This window comes from Leptopilina heterotoma, unplaced genomic scaffold, assembly GCF_015476425.1.
Source record: "Leptopilina heterotoma isolate Lh14 unplaced genomic scaffold, ASM1547642v1 Lhet_275, whole genome shotgun sequence".
NCBI lineage: Eukaryota > Metazoa > Arthropoda > Insecta > Hymenoptera > Figitidae > Leptopilina > Leptopilina heterotoma.
In genome coordinates, this window is record NW_025110983.1 from 626246 (window position 1) to 649684 (window position 23439).

Here is a 23439-nt window from a genome sequence, read left to right on the forward strand (position 1 = left end):
TCTTGCCAACGATTTTATTAGAATTTTTTTAAATAATTGAATTTTCAAGACAAAAATTATTACTTTTAAAAATAATTGAATTCTTAAGTTCAATATTGTTATTTATAAAAATAATTGAATTTTGCAAAGAGTTTTATTAAAACGACTCAAAAGAATTGAATTTACGTGAATTATTTTCTTATTTATCGACATAATTGAATTTTTTCGAAGAATTATTTATGTAAATATTTCAATTCTTCAGAGGAATTTTATTAATATCTAAAAGAATTATTGAATTATTTCAAAAAATTTTATTAAAATTGTATTTTAAATAATTGAGTTTTTTGAAACAATTTTATTAAGTAATTGAATTCCTACAAAGATTTTTATTTTTTTTAAATAATTAATTTTTTCGAGAAATTGAAATTAATTTTTTTTAAATAATTACATTTTTATGGAGCAATTCCTGTCAAATTGTACTAAAAATAATTGAAATCCTGTGATGAATTTTATTATTATTTATGAAAATAATTGAATTTTGCAAAGAATTTTATTAAAATTTTCAAAAATAATTGAAATCCTGCGATGAATTTTATTGTTTATAAAAATAATTGAATTCCTGAGAAGAATTTTACTATTTATGAAAATAAATGAATTTAATAAAATGTTTAAAAAGAATTGAATTTCTGTGTAAAATTTTATTATTTTTGAAAATAATTGAATTCTTGCGAACGATTTTATTAGAATTTCTTTAAATAATTGAATTTCAAAAGAAAAAATTAATTACTTTTAAAAATAATTAAATTCTGGTGATGAATATTGTCATTTATGAAAATAATTGAATTTCGCAAAGAATTTTATTCAAATACCACAAAATAATTGAATTTAGAGAATAATTTTGTCATTTATCATCATAATTGAATTGTTTCGAAGAATTATTTAAAATAATTGATTTTCTTAAAACAATTTCATAAAAATATTTGAAAATAATTGAATTTCTGTGAAAAATTCTAATATTTTTGTAAATAATTGATTTTTTTGAGGAATTGAAATTTAATTTTTAAGAATAATTACATTTTTATGGAGCAATTCCTGTCAAATTGTACTAAAAATAATTGAAATCCTGTGATGAATTTTATTATTATTTATGAAAATAATTGAATTTTGCAAAGAATTTTATTAAAATTATCAAAAAATAATTGAATTCCTGAGAAAACTTTTATTATTCATGAAAATAATTGAATTATTGCGAAAAATTTTATTAGAATTTTTAAAAATAATTGAATTTCCAAGAAGAAATTTATTAGCTTTTAAGAATAATTGAATTCTTGTGATAAATATTGTTATTTATGAAAATAATTGAATTCTTGTGATGAATATATTGTTATTTATGAGAATAATTAAATTCTTGTGAATAATTTTATTGAAATCTAAAAGAATAATTGAATTATTTCAAAAAAAAATTTTATTAAAATTTTATTTAAAATAATTAATTTCTTTCGAACAATTTTATTAAAATATTTGAAAATAATTGAATTCCTGTGAAAAATTCTAATATTTTTGTAAAAAATTGAATTTTTCCAAAGAATTGAAATTTTTTCTAAATTTTTCTAAATAATTGATTTTTTTGATGAATTGAAATAAAATTTGGAGGAATAATTATATTTTTTGAGCAATAATTTATGAAAATAATTGAATAGTTGCAAAGAATTTTACTAAAATTTTCAGAAATAATTGAATTCCTAAGAAAAATTTTATTAAAATGTTTAAAAATAATTGAATTTCAGTGAAAAATTTTTTTATTTTTGAAAATAATTAAATTCTTCAGAAGGATTTTATAAAAATTGTTTTAAAGAATTTATTATTTCGAAATATAATAAATATTATGGAAATTTTATTTTAAATAATTGAATTCTTGCAGAAAACTTAATTTGTGAAAATAATTGAATTTTTCGATTAATTAATTTAAAATAGTGTGGAAAATAATTGAAATTCCTCGATGAGTTTTATTGTTTATGAAAATAATTGAATTCTTGCTTAAAAATTTATCAAAATTTTTTTTCAAAAATTGAATATTTCCATGAAAAAAGTTATTATTAGTGAAAATAATTGAATTATTGTGAAGAATTGTATAAGAATTTTGTTAAATAATTGATTAATTTTATTTTTTCGAATTTTTTTTTTTAAATTCTATTCTAAAGTAATTGAATTCCTGTGGAAATTTTATTATTTATGAAAATAATTGAATTTTGGATGAATTTTATGAATTTTTTTACAATTGAATTCTTTTGCTTTTAATGAAAATACATAAGATATTAGAAATGAATTTCGAATTTTTTTTTTTTAAATAATTGAATAGTTTTAAAGAGATTGATTACAATTTTTGAGAATAGTTTTTTTATTTCTAGTATTAACTATTAACGAATTTAAAGTAAATTCTAAAAAAAACTAGAAATAGTAGCTTTTAGTGGCTGAAATCTAAAAAAAAGTATCCAAATAGTATCATAACGTAAAAAAAGTAATAAATAGTAGGTTTTAGTAGATGAGTGCAAAATCTGAGATTCGTAAACACCAACCCCAAAAACTTCCTAGTAATGCATTTCAAGCGAATTCCCTGATTTTAAAAAAAAAATCACGTTTAGAAAGTTTATTTTGAACATTGAAAAAAAATTTTGAACAAAATTGATGAAAGATATTTTGAACAAGAAAAGGAAAAAAAAAAAGAATTAAAAAAAGTAAAGTTAAAGAAAGGGAAACCATCGATAAATTTTCAATTAACGATAAAATGAAATTGTTGAAATAATTATTGAAATTCTAGGACGAGGTTGTCTTTTCATCGTGTGTCAGTTGATCAGCATGCCAACATATCAACACACAACGATTATGTAAATCGTAAAACGGATGATTCACATTCCTCTCTCGGAGTGTTTGTCTTTCTCCTCGCGAAGACTAATGATGTCGACTGTCAGGGTCTCGTGCTCAATATTCCCTTATGTTAAAATGTTATTCATTCATTGCGCACCTATAATCTATTCACGTTATCTGAAAAATAATACCCCCCCCCATACTATATCCAAGTCAAGTGTATATTATTCAATTTTTATTACTATCACATCTAATTGCATGTTGCGATTTCCGTAGGATAAAATTAACAATTTAAGATAATAGATACACGATTCGAATTGTAATTAAGAATTTGACTACCGAACAAACATGGGGATAATTATCTCCTGCTACTAAAGACTTGTCTCTAATCAACACTATTATATACTCTTCATTAAAATTCAGAAAATTCAGAAAATTCAGAAAAATCAGAAAAATCAGAAAATTCAGAATTTAAAGAAGAAATTATTGGATGATTGTATGTGAAGAGTTTTTATATAAATTGTCGAGGAAATTGTTTTAAATGCTTATTTTAATTTTTTTTTTTAAATTATTAATTCTTACCTGTACATTAAACCACCAGTGCATGACTCGAGTAGAGCTCCACCAAAGACACAAACGTAATACTGTGTACAATCCCTTGGATGTGGATAGTAACCAAATTCCTCCGGACATTCAAATTCGAGTCCGCCTTCATTTCGACTGGCACGAGGACTTCTTGGCGTATTCCTTTGACATTCTGCAAAAAAAATAAATAATTCTTTCAAAAATAACTAAATAATTAATTTCTATTTTATTATTATTTTTCTAATTTAGGGATTTTTGAAAAATTTGTTTTCAATTTTAGAAGAATATTCGACTTAATGTTTGTTGCCTAAGATACAGTCAAATGCTGCGTCTTTTCGGTTTGATGACGTTTTCAAAATAATAATAATTATTAAAAATTAAAAATTTAATTATTAAAAATAAAAATAATAATAATAATAATAATAATGATGGTAGAGGGCCCCAAGGTGGCAACCCTAGGGTAATTCTTGTGCATTATTTGTCACTTAATGGGTGCCCACCTTGGGGCCCCTTATCCTGATAATAATAATATTTTATTATTAATAATAATAATAATAATAATAATAATAATAATATTAATAATAATATTTTTATTATTAATAATAATAATAATAATAATAATAATAATAATAATAATATTTTTATTATTAATAATAATAATTATATTTTTATTATTAATAGTACTAATAATAATTTTAACGTTGTTATTAAATTAATTAATTAATAAAAAAATGAACAAATCTTCAACTTTGTTTTAGAATAATTTTGTAAATTTTTAGAATTTCAATTTTAATTTAACAGTTAATTAAAATATTTGAAAAAAAAATTTTTACATATATTTTAGAAACTTATTGCCTACCTTTAAAGTACACGTATAAATAAAGAATCGTTGAAAAAAAAAGAAAAATATTCGCGTATGCAAAACAGAGAAAAATGAATGTTAATTAAAATTACATACATACGTGTATACCTTAATCTTGTTACACACGCACGAATTCTAATTAATATATGATAATTATTCTCGAAAGATATATAAATTAACTGCATCTAAACTTGCCTCTTTTGTGTATATATATATATATATATATATATATATATATATATATATATATATATATATATATATATATATATATATATAAAAGCTTACACAATTTTTCCAGTAGCCGACAATTACTTTTATGAAAAAAAAAATAAATAAAAAAAAAATTTTTCTAACAAAATTATTGAAGAATTAATATATTTAATGAATAATTTTGAAAAAAATCTGAATTTTTGCATTTTCAATCTTCATAAATAGATGAACTTTAAATTCCATTTGAAATTTTAGAAAATATCAATTTTTAATGAATTTAAATAGAAATTTTTGAAAAAAGCTGGTTAGAGAAATTCAATTCAATTATTATTATTCAATTCAATTCAATTATTTTCAAAAGTTGATAAACTTCTTTCACTTAAATTCAATTATATGTTCAAAAATTTTTTTAAATTCTCTTTTCAAAATTTCAATTATCATTATAAATAATAAAATTCTTCTCCGAAATTCAATTATTTTAAAGAAAATTTAATAAAATTCTTGGCAAAATTTCAATTATTTTCAAAAATTTTCTCCATTTCAATTATTTGTCATATGTATATATTTTTAAAATCTCTATTTTTAATATAAAATTTTTCAAAAGAATTCTATTATTGAAACAAAAAAATTTTAATATAAATTTCACAGGAATTCAATTAATTAACAATATTTTTTATAAATTTCTTCGCACCAATTCATTTATTTTTTTATTTTTTCCAAAGAATTCAAATATATTCACAGAATTGAAAAAAATAATTCTGAGAAGTTCAATTATTTAGCAAAATTTAAATAAAATTCTTTTAAAAATTCTATTATTTAAAAAAAATTTTTGACAAAATTCTTTAAGATTTGGTTATAAAAATTCAAATTTTAATACAATTTTCCTATACAATAATTTAGTTATTTTTAATACATTTCTTCTCAAGAATTAAATTATTTTTAAAAGTTAATACATTTTTTAATGGGAGTTCAATTATTTAAAAAAAATTTAAACAAAAATTCTTCGTAAGAAATCAATTATTTTCATAAATAATAATATTTTTTTTTTCAAAAATTCAATTATTTAAAAAAGTTTGAAAAAAATAGTTTATAAATTTAAAGAAATTATAATAAAATTGATCATTGAATACAATTATTTTCGTAAAATATAACATTCTTCCTAGGAATACAATTATTGATAAAAATGTTTATAAAAATCTTCGAAACAATTCAATTATTTTCGTTAAAAAATAAAATTTCTTCGAAGCAATTCAATTATTTATGAAATTTTAATAAAAATTCTTCCCAAAAATTTAATTCTTTTCAAAAATAAACATTTTCACAGGAATTCAATTATTTAAAAAAATTTTTTATTTCTTTGTCAGATTTCAATTATTTTCAATTTTTTTTTTAATGAAATTTTTCGATAAAATTTAATTATTTTTGAAAAAGTTTTTAAAAAAATTCCAAAAGAATTCAATTATTTATCAAAATTTGAATAAAATTCTTCACAAGAAATTAAATTACTTTCATAAATAATAATATTTTTCTCCGGAATTCAATTATTTTCAAAAAAATTTAATTCTTCACAGGAATTCAATTTTTTTAAAAAAATTTTTTAATAAAGTTCGTTGCAAGAATTCAATTATTTTTAATAACAAAACTTATCGCAGAATTTTAAATTATTTTTTTAAATATAATTTAAAATAAAATAATAGAAAATGGCATTTATTTTTAAAATGTTTATTAGAATTCGTCGAAAGAATTCAATTATTTTTTTCAATTTTGATAAAAATTCTTCGTAAAAAAATAATTGAATTTTGATAAATATTCAATTATTGAATAAATTATTTATTTTCGTATTTAAATAATTGAATTTTAAAAAAATTTTCTTTTAAAAATTGGATTAAAACATTAAAATTTTATCTGGTAATGAGGGAAATGTCAGAAAAAAACAAAATTAAAGTTTTGTGGCAACCCTGAGTAAATCTTTTTGTTTCAAATAAAAATGCGGATTTTTTTTTAATAAAAAAAAATTTTTTTTTTAATTTTAATTTTTTTTTTTTTTTTTTTTTTTTTTAAGAGTGAAATAAAAATACGATAAAGTGAAGAAGAGCTAATTTGTTTCATAATTAGTTTTCTAGAGAGATATATAGATCAACAACATATATTGGACGTAAAGTGCGCACCAAATTCGCACGCTTTACTTCTCATGCTCGTGTACATTTTTTTTTCGTTTACTATAGTGTATCATATGTTTATGTACTTTAGGCGTTATGTAATTATCATTAACTTACAAAGCAGTTAATAACAGACATAACGGATTTAGAGCCAACGCTGCGCTGATGTTAAGGGGAGCGCGATCCAATATACATATATGTATATAATAATGCGCGCGCACCGTTATTGCATCAGCTGATTAGACTAATTGTAAGAATAGGAAGAAGAAAGAAGATAATAATAATAATGAAACACTCCATCGCTACATGGGAAGTTTCCAATATTATATTAACTTCTGGTACAAATAAAATTATCAATGCACACTATATCCTATAAATATATAATATAAAAATAAAAATTCTAATTGAATATTCAAATTTTATTACCATATAGTCAGTTTGATTATTGTCAATATTATGTAAATCGAAGTGTTTTTTCTTTTTTCCTCTCCTCACTTTCTGTATTTCGTAATAGAAGTAATTTTTTTTCCCACTACGATAACAATAAACAAACTTTGCGGAAAATGTTTGTTCTGGTTAACATTCTTGTTTTCTTTCTTCAATTTTGTATTATAGTACAAATTTTTATAGGAAATTTAAATTTTAAGGTTATGCTCGATTTTTTTTTAAATTATTCAAAAAATATGAGAATAAATCTAATTTTAATTTTTAAAAGAAATTTTCATTGTAGAATTAGCGTAATTAGTATAAATCGTAATGTTATATTGATTTTTGTCAACATTAATTCTATTGTAGAATGAGCCTAAATTACCTAATTTGCAAGATTGTATTTGTCTTTTGTGAAAATGAATTCGATTGTAGAATGACCTTAAACGACATAAATCTTAAGGTTATGTTCGCCTTTTGATAAAATAAATTCCATTTTAGAATGAACTCTAATTAGTATAAATATTAAAATTAGGTTTTTTTTGAAAATTAATTCCATTGTAGAATCACCCTAATTAGTAGAAATATTAAGGATATATTCGCCTTTTATCAACGTTGATTATATTGTGAAAGCACTAAATTTTACGTAAACAAGGTTCGCCTTTTTTGAAAATGATTTTAAAAGGATTCCATTGCAGAATCACCTTAAATAGTATAAATCCTAAGGTTCTTTCCGCCTTTCGTCAGCATTAGTTCTATTGTAGAATGAGCCTAAATAACCTATTTGTCAAGCCTTTGTTTGCCATTTGTAAACAAAATGTAATTGTAAAAAAATTTTATTGCAGAATCACCTTAAATAATATAAATTATGAGGTTATATTCAACATTCGTTAATATTGTTTCAACATTGTAGAATTGGCATTGTAGAAAAAATGACCTTTTTATTTAATGTTCGCCATTTGTTAAAATTAATTCAATTGTAGAATCACCATGAATAGCAAAAAAAAAGAAAGAAATACTTGAGTTTATAATTCACCTTCTCATTCATTTAATTTAATAGTTGAATCAGTAAATGACCTAAATTTTAAGGTTATGTTCCCCGTTTGTCAAAATAGATTCAATTGTAGAATCACCATGAATAGAAAAGAAATACTTGAGTTTATAATTCAGTCAATGTTAGTTTTATTTGTAGAATCACTAAATTTTAGAACAAAATGCATTAAATTTTGAGGTTATACTCGCCGTTTGTTAAATTAATTTCATTGTAGAATCACCATGAATAGCAAAAGAAGAAAAAAAATAAGTGAGTTAACCTTCTGTCAACATTTTTTTAATTGTAGAATCACTAAATTTTAGAATAAATACCTTAAATTTTAAGGTTATGTTCGCTGTTTGTTAATACAGATTCCATTGTAGAAATGCCATAAATAGTAAAAAAAAAAAAAATACGCTAGTTTATAATTCATTTTTTGGCAAAATTAGTTTAATTGTTAAATCACTAAATTTTAGAATAAACGCCTTAAACTTTTAGGTTGTGTTCGCCGTTTGTTGAATTAATTCCATTGTAGAATCACCATGAATCGCAAAAAAAAAGATTGAACCTTCAGTCAACATTAGTTTAACAATTAATTGTAGAATCACTAAATTTGAAAAAAGCCTTAAATTTTAAGGTTATGTTCGCCGTTTGTTAAATTAATTCCATTGTAGTATCACCATTACAGTTAAGAACAAAAGCTCTGAATTTATCATTCGCCTTCTGTCAACAATATTTCCATTGCAAAATCACTATATTCTTATAATAATTATCGAATTATGACCCTAAACTTTAAGGTTATGTTTTCCTTCTGTCAATATTGATTCCATTGTAGAATAACCGTAAAACTTTAATTTTAAGATTAACGTTAATTAGTAAATAATAATATAAATAATAAATAAATTAATGAACAATAATATTACTAATAAGCTAATTAATAAAGAATAATATTAATAATAAATTTATTAAAAAATTAATTATTAATAATAAATCAATTTTTTATTAATTATTATTAGTAATAAATAAATAAATAAATAAATAAATAAATAAATAAATTATTATTAATTATAACTTAATAAATTGATTAATAATAAATTTTTTAGTTTATTAAAATTTGCAATTTTTGGGTATAAATTTGTTTTGTAGTGTGAAGAAGAAAAAAAAAATGTTCTCCACTTGTAGATAATTATAAATGTATAAATGATTATCGTGACATTCTCGTGTCGAGAGGAAAAGTGAAAGGTGCAAAGTAATGCCCTTTGGAGTTGAAAGAGAATCCATCAGGGAAGATTATTTCTTATATTGAGTGAGTCAAGCAGCAACAGCAGCAACAGCATAGTGCAGCGGTACCAGCAAAGCAATTGGGTGAGGCTCGTTAACCCGCTGACCTTGAAACCAGGACACGAAAGATTTCAAGGTCGAGACACCGTTCCCTCTATTTCTCTCTCTCTCTCTTTCTCGTTTTTTCTCTTCTCCTCTGTCTCTCTTTCCGATCCAATTTCGGAGGAATACTATACATACATATATATAATATATATTACAGACTCTCTTTGGGTCCATTGAACTCACCTCTCGCACACGGCCATGATCTTCCAAGGACGTGAACTTCCGTTTTCTCGCACATCGTGTGTCCGTCGTTTTTAATATTTTTATTTTATTTCTTCTCCTTCTTCTTCTTCTTCTTCTTCTTCTTTTACTTTCTTTTTTTTTAAATAACAAAACACCTTCGCCTCTTGAACTCTTTCAATTTACTTTATATCCGTTTTGTGTTAGTGTGTCCCTTGAAAAGTAATTTATGCTCTACTAGTATTTTTTTTCTTTTTTTTTTTGCATTTAATTCCGTTTCGAGATCCGTGAATAAGACAAATCTTAATCACACATTTTATTGTTGGGGACAAAAGTATATTATTCAATTTTATAAATAGAAAAAATGTCATTTTTTAGCTTAAAAAAATTCCATTCAAAAATATGTTGTTACAATATTGTATCATATGATACTATGATAGTGTATGGTACAGTATAAACCATATGTTGCAGTATAATACGAAATGGTACAATGTGGAACTTTTTGGGTTCCATGTGATACTATGATACAATATGATACAGTATGGTACAATATGATATAGTATGATACAATATGATGCAGTATGGTACAATATGATATAGTATGATACAATATGATACAGTATGATACAGTATGATACAATACAATATAGTATGATGCAATATGATACAGTATGATACAATATAATATAGTATGATACAATATAATATAGTATGATACAGTATGCTACAGTATGATATAGTATGATACTATGATAATGTATGGCACAATAATCCAAACATAGTTCGCAACTTGTTTAAACAAGTTTAAAACAATTTTAAAATAGTTTAAAATGGTTCGAAACTAGTTTGAAATTATTCCAAATAATAAAATTCCAAACAAGTCAAAAAATGGTTCGAAACTAGTTTTGTACTGTTCCAAATTAGACAGGTTCAAACTAGTTCAAAGTGGTTCGAAACAAGTTCGTTATTGCTTTAAACTTTAAGACACTTTATAACTAATTTAAAATTGTTCGAAACTAGTTCGTATCTACTTTCAATAAGTTTCAGACAGTTTATAACTAGTTCAAAATGATTTGAAACTTGTTTAGAATTGTACAAATTTCGACAGTTTTAAACTAATTAAAAATGGTTCATAATTAGTTTAATATTGTTCCAAATTAGGCAGTTTTAAACTAGTTCAAGATGGTTCGAAACAAGCTCGTAACTGTTCTAAACAAGTTTTAGATTTTATAACTAGTTTAAAATATGTTAACATGTACCATAATACTGTATGGTAAAGTATAAACCATATTTTGCAGTATAATAGAAAATGGTACAATGTGGTACTTTATGGTACCGTATGATAAAATACTTTATTGTACTTTCGTCCTTTATAGTAACATATAATACAATGATACTCTATGGTACAGTATGTTACAATATTATGAATATTACAACATTAATCAGTGAGTTGCAATATGATACAATGACAATATGTGTTACACTATGTTGCCATATGTTACTGTACGATATAATATGGTATCATTTTTTGCGATGAGAGTGTATTGTACATTATGATACAGTATGATACATTATGATACGATATAATACAATATGATACTTTATGATACAATATGATATAATATGATTCGTTTCAAAATGAATCAATATGTTACAATATAAAACAATGACACCATATGTTACAATATGATAGAATATGGTTATATATAGTTCAACAATACTGTGCAAATGCAATATGGTATAATATCATACATAACGGTGCAGTGATTAATTAATGTGAAACAATATCATACAATATCATACATGTCCTACAATGAATTATGTTACAATATGTTACATTATAATACTAACTGTTATATTGTCTTTCAGTATGATACTTTTAAAGAATTGAATAAAGAATTAATATGATACAATATGATATCATACATTACAATTCAATCTAACATGATATAGTGTATTACATTATGGCTCAATATGTTATAATATGATAAAATGTACCATAGTATAGTGGATTATCATATGATATGGTACACTACTGTACAAAATAGAAAAAAATTGTCTTTTCATATAGGGTCAGTTTATATAAAGCGCTAGAATTTTTTATGTTAAATTATATACTATGATACAATATGATAAAATATGATACATTACAATAATAAAAATAAAATAAATATAAAAATGGATCATATAAATTTTTAAGGAATATGAAACAATATTAAATAAATTGTATGATAAATGTAAAGTATGATAGATTTTGATGAAATATATAATTTTTTTTCCTGTATATGATACAATATGATAAAGAAATATAAAATAACTAACAGTACATCAGAATATGATATAATATTATAATAAATTGTGGTAAATAGGGTATTAACAAGGTACGATTAGATAAAGTAAGTATATGATACAATATGTTAGAATATGTTACTCTATGATGCAGTATAATTCAGTATGGTACAATGTGATTCAATAAGGTATGGTGTAATATAATATAGTACTGTATATACTACATGGTACTGTATGGTAGAGTATAGTAGAGTATGATACAGTGTAGTAGAATATGATACAATGTGATAATATATGAAACTATATAATTCAGTATGGTATTGCAGGGTACTGTACGGTACAAGTAATGTACAATTATTAAATTATGTTACAATTCTGCTGTATGGTAGAATATGATACAATATAGTACAGAATATTATAATATAATATAACATGGTACAGTATGGTAGAATATGATACAATATAGTACAGAATATTATAATATAATATAACATGGTACAGTATGGTGCTATATAATCTTGTATGGTACAATGTCTTACAGTATGATAATATATAATTTTGTATGGTACAATTTGGTACAGTATGGTATAATATGGTATTAAATAAGACTATGCGGTACTGTTTAGTTCTACATAGTACAGTATGGTACAATATGATTCAAAATAAAATAATATGATACAATATGATACTATATGATACTATATGATACTATATGATACTATATGATACTACATTAATATACAATATGATACTACATTAAACTATGATACAATATAGTATAATTTGATGCAATGTGGTATTGTATTGGTATTGTATGGTACAATATGATACAGTTTGGTACTATATTGTACAGAATGTTACAATATGGTGCAATATAGTAAAGTATGATACAACATAGTGCAATATGATACTGTATGGTACAATATGGCACTGTATGGTACAATACGATACAGTAGGGTATAATATGATACAGAATGATACAATATGATACCATATTGTACAGAGTGGTACAATACTATGTTGCACAAATTAAACTATATATAATAAAATATAATAGAAAAGATTAAATAAAGTACATTATGATAGATCGTGGTAAAATATGATACATAATTGCATAATGTCGTAGAATTTGAAACAAATATGATACGACTGTTATTTTCGAATATAAATTTATAAAGAAAGGGGGCGTTTTGTATGCGAGCAAAATATCTCTACAAGAAATGAACGTGCACTGATTTTCGCGCATGCGAATAAGAAACGCCTTTAAAATAAAAAAAAAACTGTTTCAGCTGCTGTCCTGATATTATGCAAGCCATGCTCCAGATTCAAGAAACCCCAGCTTAGGTATTTCAACTCACTTTCACTCATTCACTCACTCCGAACTCTTTTATCCTGAACGTCGATTTATTTTTCTTCTTTTTTTTCTCTCTCTCTCTCTCTCTCTCTCTTTCTTTCTTGCACTCTCTTTATCTCTCTATATTTTTCTCTCTCATTCATTCGCATGACTTTCACTTCTCTCAACGCCGCAAAGTTCTTCCTTCCTTGTCCCCCCTTTGTAAAAGAAACCATTTATTTTGGCCTTTCTTCATCTCCATAATTTATATTTATTTAAAAAAAGATAAATAAAGAAATTGACAAACTCTCTTCGTAATTCGATCATTAATCTAATAATTAGTTCAACCTTCAAGAAAATAAAATTTTATGCTTTTAAAATTATTTTAAAAATTTTGTTATTTTATTTATTTTTTTTACTATATATTTTTGAAAGAAATTGTTAATATTATTGTTGTTGTTAATATTATTAATTTTTAAGGATAATAAAAATTTTTCAAATCTATTAAAAAAAATTATCTTTAGACGTATAAAAAAATCGAAGAAAAAAAATATTTCTCGTGAAAAAGAAAATCTATTTTTAAATGAAAAAAATATAATTTTTGGAATTTATAATTAAATAGAAATATCGAATATTATAATTTAATAATAAATTTTGTTTTCATGAATATTTAATTAATCTCCTTATCGAATTTTTTTTTCCTTTTTCATTTTTTCACTTAAAATGTACACAAGTCGAACATTAATTACAATTTTCCTTCTTTGAAATGTTCAGTGAAGCGAACGTAAATTATTGATATTTTTTCCTAATGAGTGTATATGTGTACTTTTCTTTTTACAATACATATAAATTAACTTATGACTCAACAACGTGCAGATGATTTTTTTTTTCTGTAACAGTTCACTCTAGCAGAAAAGACGGAAAGATCCGCTACTATTATTTGCATAGCAATTATTTGCTTTCATTTCCTGTCATTGAAATGCTTAACACACATTATATTTTACATATTTTTTCCCAAAAAAAAAAAAAAAATTCAACCACAGTTTTACTGTGGTCGAATTTTTTTTTTAAATAAATATTTTGAAAAATTGAAACAAAAGAATTATTTGTTTTAAATTTTGATTGTAAATTTATTGTTAAACAAAATAATTAAAAAAAAAAAAATATATAGAAAAGTAAATGAAGAAAATAATAAAAATAAAAAAAATTGAAGAACAAAATAAATAAAAAAATAAATTAATAAAAATTTGAAATAAATAAAAATATAAAATAAATAAAAAACAATTCTTCTCGCGGTATTTCTAATCATAAAATTCTTAAAACGTGCACAAAATATAAATACAAATATTTATAAATATAATGTCGACAACAACAAAAAAAAATTCGTCCAGAATGTCGAGAATATTGAACGCTTTCAGTTTTCTTGTTAATGGGAATGCAGAATACCTGAATTTTAAGTCTATTGCTAAAATAATAATAAATAAATTAAAAAAAGAAAGAAAAATTAGCATTTTAAAATCGACTTATCTAATTAAGAAAAAAAGTCCAACTAAATCTGAATTATTTATCAATCTTTCTCTTTTACTACTTAAAAAAGAAAGAAACAAAAAGGAAAAACAAACTTGTCAGCCATATAGCAAGGACGTTTGACTGGCAAGTATATAATATTATAAGAGCTGGGAATTCCTTATTCGTATTTTTCACAGGCAAACAATTATTCCTTTTTTATGTGTAACATTCACGGGGAGGTTACATATTATATTCCTCGCTGGAACACATATATATACATAAAAGTTACACAACACACAGCACAATGTCTATACAGTTATTTTGTAGAAATTATTGTTCACTTCTCATTCAATTATCATTTTTAAGTCAACTCAATGACAACCATTATTTTTCTCCATTAACTTTTACTTTTATTATCATTTTCCTAATTTTATAATTAAAAGAAGAAGAAAAATTACCCAAAAAGTTTCGAACCATCTTCAACTAGTTTAAAACTGATTTGTGACAATTCAAAACTAGTTTCGAACCATTTTAAACTAGTTTTAAAAGCTAAATCTTGTTTAAAACAGTTACGAACTTGTTCCGAACCATCTTGAACTAGTTTAAAATTCCTTATTTGAGATTATTCCAAACTGGTTTCAAACTATCTTAAACCAGTACAAAATTGACTAACTTAGGACAATTTTAAACTAGTTTCGAACCATCTTGAACTAGTCATAAAGTGTCTCAAACTTATATAAGGCAATTACGAACTTGTTACAAACTTGTTTTGAACCATCTTGAACTAGTTAGAAACTACCTAATTTGGAACAATTATAAATTAATTGTGAACCATATTGAACTAGTTAGAAAGTCTCTTAAACTTGTTGAAAGAAGTTACGAACTAGTTTTGAGGCATCTTGAACGAGTTTGACACTATTTAATTTAAAAATTAATAAACTAGTTTGGAACCATTTTGAATTAGTTTTAAAATCTAAACCTTGTTTAAAACAGTTACGAACTTGTTTTGAACCATTTTTAACTAGTTTGAAACTAACTAATTTAAAACAATCCTAAACTAGTTGCTAATTATCTTTAACTAGTTTAAAACTATCGAAATTCGGACAATTCTAGTCTAGTTTCGAACTATCTTGAACTAGTTATAAACTGTCTGAAACATATTGAAAGTAGTTACGAACTTATTTCGAATAATTTTAAACTAGTTATAAAGTGTCTTGAACTGGTTTAAAGCAGTTACGAAATTGTTTCGAACCACCTTGAACTAGTTCAAAAATTTCTTATTTGGGACAATTCAAAATTAGTTTTGAACTATCTTAAACTACATCAAAATTGACTAATTTGGAACAATTCCAAACTAGTTCCGAACCATCTTGAACTAGTCAGAAAGTGCCTCAAACTTGTTGAAACAAACTTGTTGAGAGAAGTTTTAGATTTTAAAATCTAAAACTTGTTTAAAACAGTTAAGAACTTGTTTCGAACCATCTTGAACTAGTTCAAAACTGCCTAATTTGGGACAATCCTAAACTAATTGTGAACCATCTTTAACTTGTTTAAAACTGTCTAAATTCAAGTCAGAACCTAGTTTCGAACCATTTTGAATTAGTTATAAACTGTCTGAAACTTGTTAAAACTAGATACGAACTACTTTCGAATAATTTTAAACTAGTTATAAAGTGTCGTAAACTTGTTTAAATCAGTTATGAAATTGTTTCGAACCACCTTGAACTAGTTCAAAAATTCCTTATTTGGGACAATTCAAAACTAGTTTTGAACCATCTTAAACTACATAAAAATTGTCTAATTTGAAACAATTCCAAACTAGTTCCGAACCATCTTGAACTAGTCATAAAGTGTCTCAAACTTGTATAAAACAGTTACGAACTTGTTACGAACATGTGTCGAACTACCTTGAACTAGTTTGAACCTGTCTTTTTTAGAACAGTACCAAACTAGTTTCGAGCCAAGCTAGTTTCAGCTAGAACAAGTCAGAAATTGTTTGAAACAGTTCCAACATGTTTGGAACCAATATGGACCAGTTTGATACGGTTTTAACTAGTTTAAAACAGTTTTAACAACATGATCTTGATTGAAACAGCCTAAAAACGAGTTTGAAACAGTCTTAAACTTGTTTAAAATAATTTCAAATTATTTTTAATAATTACGAATTTGTTTGAAACAATTTTTTAACTTGTTTGTAACAATATAAAACTAGTTTGAAGTGGTATTTTTTGTTTTTATCTATTTTGGAATAATTTTTTTCATAAGAATCCATCAATTTTGTTTTTTATTTCTTCTTATTTTTTGTCTTGTAAATTAAAATTACTATAATGTTACTGATTGCAATATTAGAGGAGATGCAGGAAGATGAACATCAGAATGATGTTTCGTTATTTGCATCTATGGTCCATATCACGATGATTCTTGACATTCAAGATCCTGTGAATTTTGAAATCATTTTTTCTTTTTTTTTGCACGTGAACTTATTACAAATTGTAAATTTTGTAAGTGAGGGTGAGAGGGTGGGTGTTGATGGGGGGAAGGGGGAAGGATACGAGCCTTCAAAGTTCAATGCTTTCGTTAAAAGAAAGTTTTATTATTCAAACATCAGTCAAAATCAAGGCAAAAGTGAATGAACAATGAACAATAAAAAAAAAAAAAAATTAGAGAAAAATCAACAGCGTCTTGTAATTTCAGTGAAAATTTGCAAACGAAACACAATGAAATAGAAATGTTTTTTTCTTTCCTGCTTGGAAATTTTTTCATTCTACTTCCACTTTTATTTATAATTTTTGGCAAATATTGAATGTTAATTAAATAAAACATAATAACTATAAATAATAAATTATTAATAATAATAAAAATAATAATAAAATTAATCATTCTTATTGTTATTATTAATATTACTATTATTATTATCGATGTTGCAGTTGTTGTTTTTGTTGTTGCTTTTGTTTTTGTTATTTTTGTTGTAGTTTTATTTGCTGCTGCTTTCGGTTTTGTTATTTTTGTTGTAGTTGTAGTTATTGGTTTTGTTGTAGTAGTTGATTCCTTTATTTATTTTGTTTCTATTATTTTTGTTGTTGTTGTTTTTATTATTATTGTAGTTGTAGTTCTATTTGTTTTTGTTACTTTTATGATTGTTGTTGCTTTTGGTTTTGTTATTTTTGTTGTAGTTGTTGTTTCTGTTATTTCTTTTGTTTTTGTTATTTTCGTGGTTATTATTATTATTATTATTATTGTAGTTGTATTTGTTTTTATTACTTTTGTTGTTGTTGATGTTGTTGTTGCTTTTGGTTTTGTTGTAGTTTCTGTTATTTCTTTTGTTTTTGTTATTTTTGTTGTTGTTATGATTATTATTATTGTCGTTGTAATTGTTTTTGTTAATTTTGTTGTTGTTGTTTCTGATATTTCTTTTGTTTTTGTCATTTATTGTGTTGTAACTATTATTATTGCAGTTGTAGTTGTTTTTGTTACTTTTGTTGCTGTTGGTTTGATTTTGGTTATTTTTGTTGTAGTTATTGTTTTTGTTGTAGTAGTAGTAGTTGTATTTGTTTTTGTTACTTTGGTTGTTATTGTTGATTTTGGTTTTGTTATTTTTGTTGTAGTTTCTGTTATTTCTTTTGTTTTTGTTATTTTTGTTGTTATTATTATTATTATTGTAGTTGTAATTGTTTTTGTTAATTTTGTTGTTGTTTCTAATATTTCTTTTGTTTTTTTCATTTGTGTTGGTGCTATTATTATTGTAGTTGTAGTTGTTTTTTTAACTTTTGTTGCTGTTGGTTTGATTTTGGTTGTTATTTTTGTTGTAGTTATTGTTTTTGTTGTAGTAGTTATTATTGTAGTTGTAGTTGTATTTGTTTTTGTTACTTTGGTTGTTATTGTAGTTGTAGTTGTATTTGCTTTTGTCACTTTGGTTGTTGTTGTTGTTGTTGTTGTTGTTGTTGTTGTTGTTGTTGTTGTTGTTTATACAGAAATAAATCGTAACCAAAAAATAATTATAATATATGAATACAGAATCTTATTTCAATCTGAATAAGAAAACAAAATCAATTTGGCAATAATGTACGACTATCAATTTACAATAATCGTAAAATGATGCTAATGAAATTCACAAAAGTTTGATGCTATATAAGAAAGAAAAGAAAAAAAAGTTTCTTCACTTCTTTTATATCTCGTGCATCGTAAATGCTGCGTATATGTATACATATAAAGTCATGAATGCCAATATTGCTAAATGAAGATGTTTCACGTTAAGATCTCGAACAACGATTTTTTTCTCAACAGATGTATATTTGTGTTTGTGTGTGTGTATACATTTTACCTGTCAAATTCATTCGAGAGGAACACGAAACGAAAATTTGAGATAATTATCTCTCAATTTAGAGGATAATTACCTTCATCCTTTCTCCATCAAAAAAATAATTTTTTTTTCAACGTGTATAATACATCTTTTGAGATTTAATATCTCAGTTCTTTCTTCGTATATTTCAATTTTGATGATGATATAAAGAAATACTTTATATATTATTGTGAAGTCGTTCAATCAGATGATAATAAATTAAATGAAAAAGGTTTTATTATAATTTAATGTAATTGATATTTTGTTATTGAATCAAAAAAATATTCTGAAGTTATTCTTTGATATTATTTTTGATTGTCTGTTTTATTTTTGTTTTACTGTCGTTTCTCTATTTTTTATTACTTTTTTTTTTGATTTATTTTTTCATGTTTTATTGGTTATTATTTATTTTGGTTTTTTGTTTTCAGTTTTTGCTTTTAGTTAGATTTTTAGTTTCTTTATGTTTTACTATTGTTTCTTTATTTTTAATACTTTGTTTGTTGTTTTTCTATTTTTTCTTGTTTTCCTTTGTTTGTCCTTTGTTTTGTTTATTTCTTCTTTTACAAAATTGTTTGTTTTTTCTTTTAATTTTAATTTTATTATTATTTTCCTTTGTACAATTTTCATTGTTGTTGCTATTGTTTACTTTTCTCATTTTTTTTCTTTATAAATATCCGAATCATAAGAAAATTTTTTAAAAAATTTTCATTTTTCACTGTTAAAATAAGTACCATTATTATAAGTAATAAGCTGCACTGTCGAGTTCAGGTGATAGAATGGAATATAGTCTCTCGATTTGAAACAAGAAACTGATTTATGAGATTCCCATTATTTACGAAAAGTCATATTCCTAACGTCAAGTGTATACCTCATTCTCACATAAATTCCATACTCTAATGCAACTATTTATACGTTTACTAAAAAGAATAAATATTTCATTTTTTTTTTAATAAAATAAAATTTATAATACACTTTTTTGAAAAACATTTTTTTTAAATAAAAAATTTTTCCTTCTTATTTAAAAAAGTTTATTTGAAAAACAAGAGAATGATTTATACGAATTCTATTATTAAACGAAAAGTGTTATTGCCTTTCGTCAAGTACCCTCTCCTGATGTATAGGTATAGTGCGTCTTTAGCATGTTCACTCACGAAATAGCCTCACATTAAATAGAGAAAGAAAATAATAAATCAAATAGTACTTGCTAAGAAGCAGTAATATGTTTAGTGCAACAAATTATACCACTGGAAAATAAATTGGTTGCCAAAAACGAGCTAAAAGTTTCTTCAAACTCGCTTCAAACCAAACTGAAATGATAATAATAATAGTAATAATATTAATAATAATAATAATAATTAAAAAAAACAGTTATAAACAGGTTAGAAACTATATTTAACTTGTTGGAAACACTTTAAAACTGGTTTGAAACAGTTAGAAATAGTTTCAAATTATTTTAAACTGTTTTAAGTTCCATACAACCATTATAAAAATTGTTCGAAACAAAGTTCTTTTAACATGTTAAAAATAGAATTTATCAACCAGCATTTAACTAGTTTAAAACAGTTTGAGACTTGTTTGAAAAAGTATTTATCAGGTTTAAAACAGTTTGAAACTAGTTTGAAACATATTAAAACTTGTTTGAAACCATATGTAACTGGTTTAAACCAGTTTGAAACTAGTTTGAAACAGTAATTAACTTCTTTAAAACAATTTGAAACATGTTGTAAAAAGTAATTACATTGTTTACAACGGTTTCAAACTACTTAGAAACAGTTTTAAACTGTTTAAAACTAGTTTGAAACTGTTTAAAACTAGTTTGAAACCGTTTGAAACTAGTTTGAAATAGATTAAAACTTGTTTGAAACCGTTTTCAACTGGTTTGAAATATTTTGAATCTAGTTTAAAGCAGTAATTAATTTATTTTGTTAAACAATTGCAACTTGTAAAGAGTAATTAACTTATGTTTGAAACAGTTTTAAGCTGCTTTGAAAATGTATTCAACTGGTTTAAAAGAGTTTGAAACAGTTTGAAGCTAATTTAAAAATGTATTTAAGTGGTTTGAAACTAGTTTAAAACAGCAATTAACTTGTTTGAAACAGTAATTAACTTTTTTAAAACAATTTGAAACTTGTTTTGAAAGAGTAATTAACTTGTTTGAAACAGTTTGAAACTGCTTTGTAGCAGTATTCAGCTGGTTTAAAAGATTTGGACAGTTGTTGAAAAACAGTTTAAAACAGTAATTAACTTGTTTTAAACAGTAATTATTTTCTTTAAAGTAGTTGTTACTTGTTTGAAAGAGTAATTAACTGGTTTGAAACAGTATTAAACTTGTTTTAGTAGCTATAGTCTAATTTAAAAGGTCTTTAACTTGTCTGAGACTTTTTCAAATTATTTTAAAACAGTTTCATCTTTTTTGGGGTCATTAAGAACTTGTTCAAAACAAGTTCTTTTTAATTGTTAAAAAAAAATTTAACTTCTTTAAAACACTATTTAATTTGCATGAAACAGTTAAAAACTGGTTTGAAATAGTATTTTACATGTTTGAAACAGTTTGTAACAGGTTTGAAACAGTATTTAACTTGTTTGAAATAGTTTTAAGTAGTTGAAACAGTAATTAACTTGTTTGAAATGGTAATTAACTTGTTTGAAACAGTTTGTAACAGGTTTGAAACAGTTTAACTGGTTTAAAATAGTTTGAAACAGTATGAAACTGGTTTTAAACAGTTTCAAACAGTAATTAACTTCTTTAAAACAATTCGAAACTAATTTGATAGAGTAATTACTTGTTTTAAACAGTTTGAAACTGCTTTGAAATAGTATTTAACTGGTTTAAAATATTTTGAAACAGTTTGAAACAGTATGAAACTGGTTTAAAACAGTTTGAAACTGGTTTAATGCTGCTTTAAAACATTTGAGGAGATTATGTACAAGTTCGAAACAAGTTGCTTGTAACAGGCTGATAATAGAATTTAATTACTACAGAACAGTAATCAATTTGTTTAAAACAGTTTAAAACCAGAATGTAACAGTAATTAACTTGTTTAAAACAGTAATTAGCTTCTTTAAAACAATTATTATTTAACTGGTTTAAAACAGTAATTAACTTGTTTGTAACAATAATTAACTTCTTTAAAACAATTTAAAACTTGTTTGAAACCGTATTTAACTGGTTTAAAATAGTTTGAAACTTGTTTGAAACCGTATTTAACTGGTTTAAAATATTTTGAAACAGTTTGAAACAGTGTGAAACTGGTTTAAAACAGTTTGAAACAGTTTAAAACCAGTTTGAAACAGTAATTAACTTCTTTAAAACAATTTGAAACTTATTTTAAAGAGTAATTACTTGTTTGAAACAGTTTGAAAGTGCTTTGAAATAGTATTTAACTGGTTTTAAACAGTTTGAAACTAGTTTGAAACATTAATTAACTTCTTTAAAACATTTTAAAGTTTATTTTAAACCAGTTTCAAACTAGTTTGAAACAGTAATTAACTTGTTTGAAACTAGTTTCAAACAGTATTGAAATGGTTTAAAACAGTTTGAAACAGTAATTAATATGTTTAAAACAGTTTGAAACTTGTTTGAAAGAGTAATTACTTGTTTTAAACTGATTTGAAGTAGTATTTAGCTTGTTTAAAACAGTTTGAAACAGTAATTAACTTGTTTGAAACAGTTATTATTTTTTTCAAAACAGTTTGAAACTTGTTTGAAAGAGTAATTAACTTGTTTGAAACAGTTTAAAACTGGTTTGTATCAGTTTTTTTTACCTGTTTGTACCAATATTTTTTCTCTGTAAAACTTTGAAAAAAAAATAAAAAACTGTGATTACAGCATAATACTGTGTATTATTAAAGAAAAAAAATAAATTACGCAAAAATTCACAATCTAAGACAATTATATTATTCTCTCTTCTTCATGTATTTACACATTGGAATGCCATAATAATGGGATTATTATAATAATAATCTAACTAATAATAATTATTATGCTTAGTATTACTATCATTCGCAATAAATTGTGGCCGAGCGAATAATTCTCGCTACTGTTAAATTGCGAGATTCTCGTGCGCTTTTTCTTGTCTGCGTATCAAAATCTGTTAAGATTCAAAATATACACGCAGTATATACATATATATAATATATATATATTTGCTTCAATGTGTATATTACGAGAGGCGCGTGCCAAGAAGCGCGAAATAAAATATTCTTTTATCAAAGGGGCGTCCATATATAAATATTTACATGTATGTGTATTATAAACATATGTACATACTTTCACAAGCG

At 23.6% G+C, this 23439-nt stretch overlaps 1 protein-coding gene across 4 annotated transcripts in view; it reads right to left on the reverse strand.

The window, feature by feature from the left end:
- LOC122503970 overlaps positions 1–23439 on the reverse strand; it is a 144233-nt gene that overhangs the window by 48918 nt on the left and 71876 nt on the right. For all 4 annotated transcript variants that reach the window (XM_043614776.1, XM_043614778.1, XM_043614777.1 and 1 more), the window contains exon 2: positions 3427–3601. In XM_043614776.1, coding sequence (XP_043470711.1) covers positions 3427–3601 — 175 coding nt within the window. The remainder of the gene's footprint in view (positions 1–3426; positions 3602–23439) is intronic.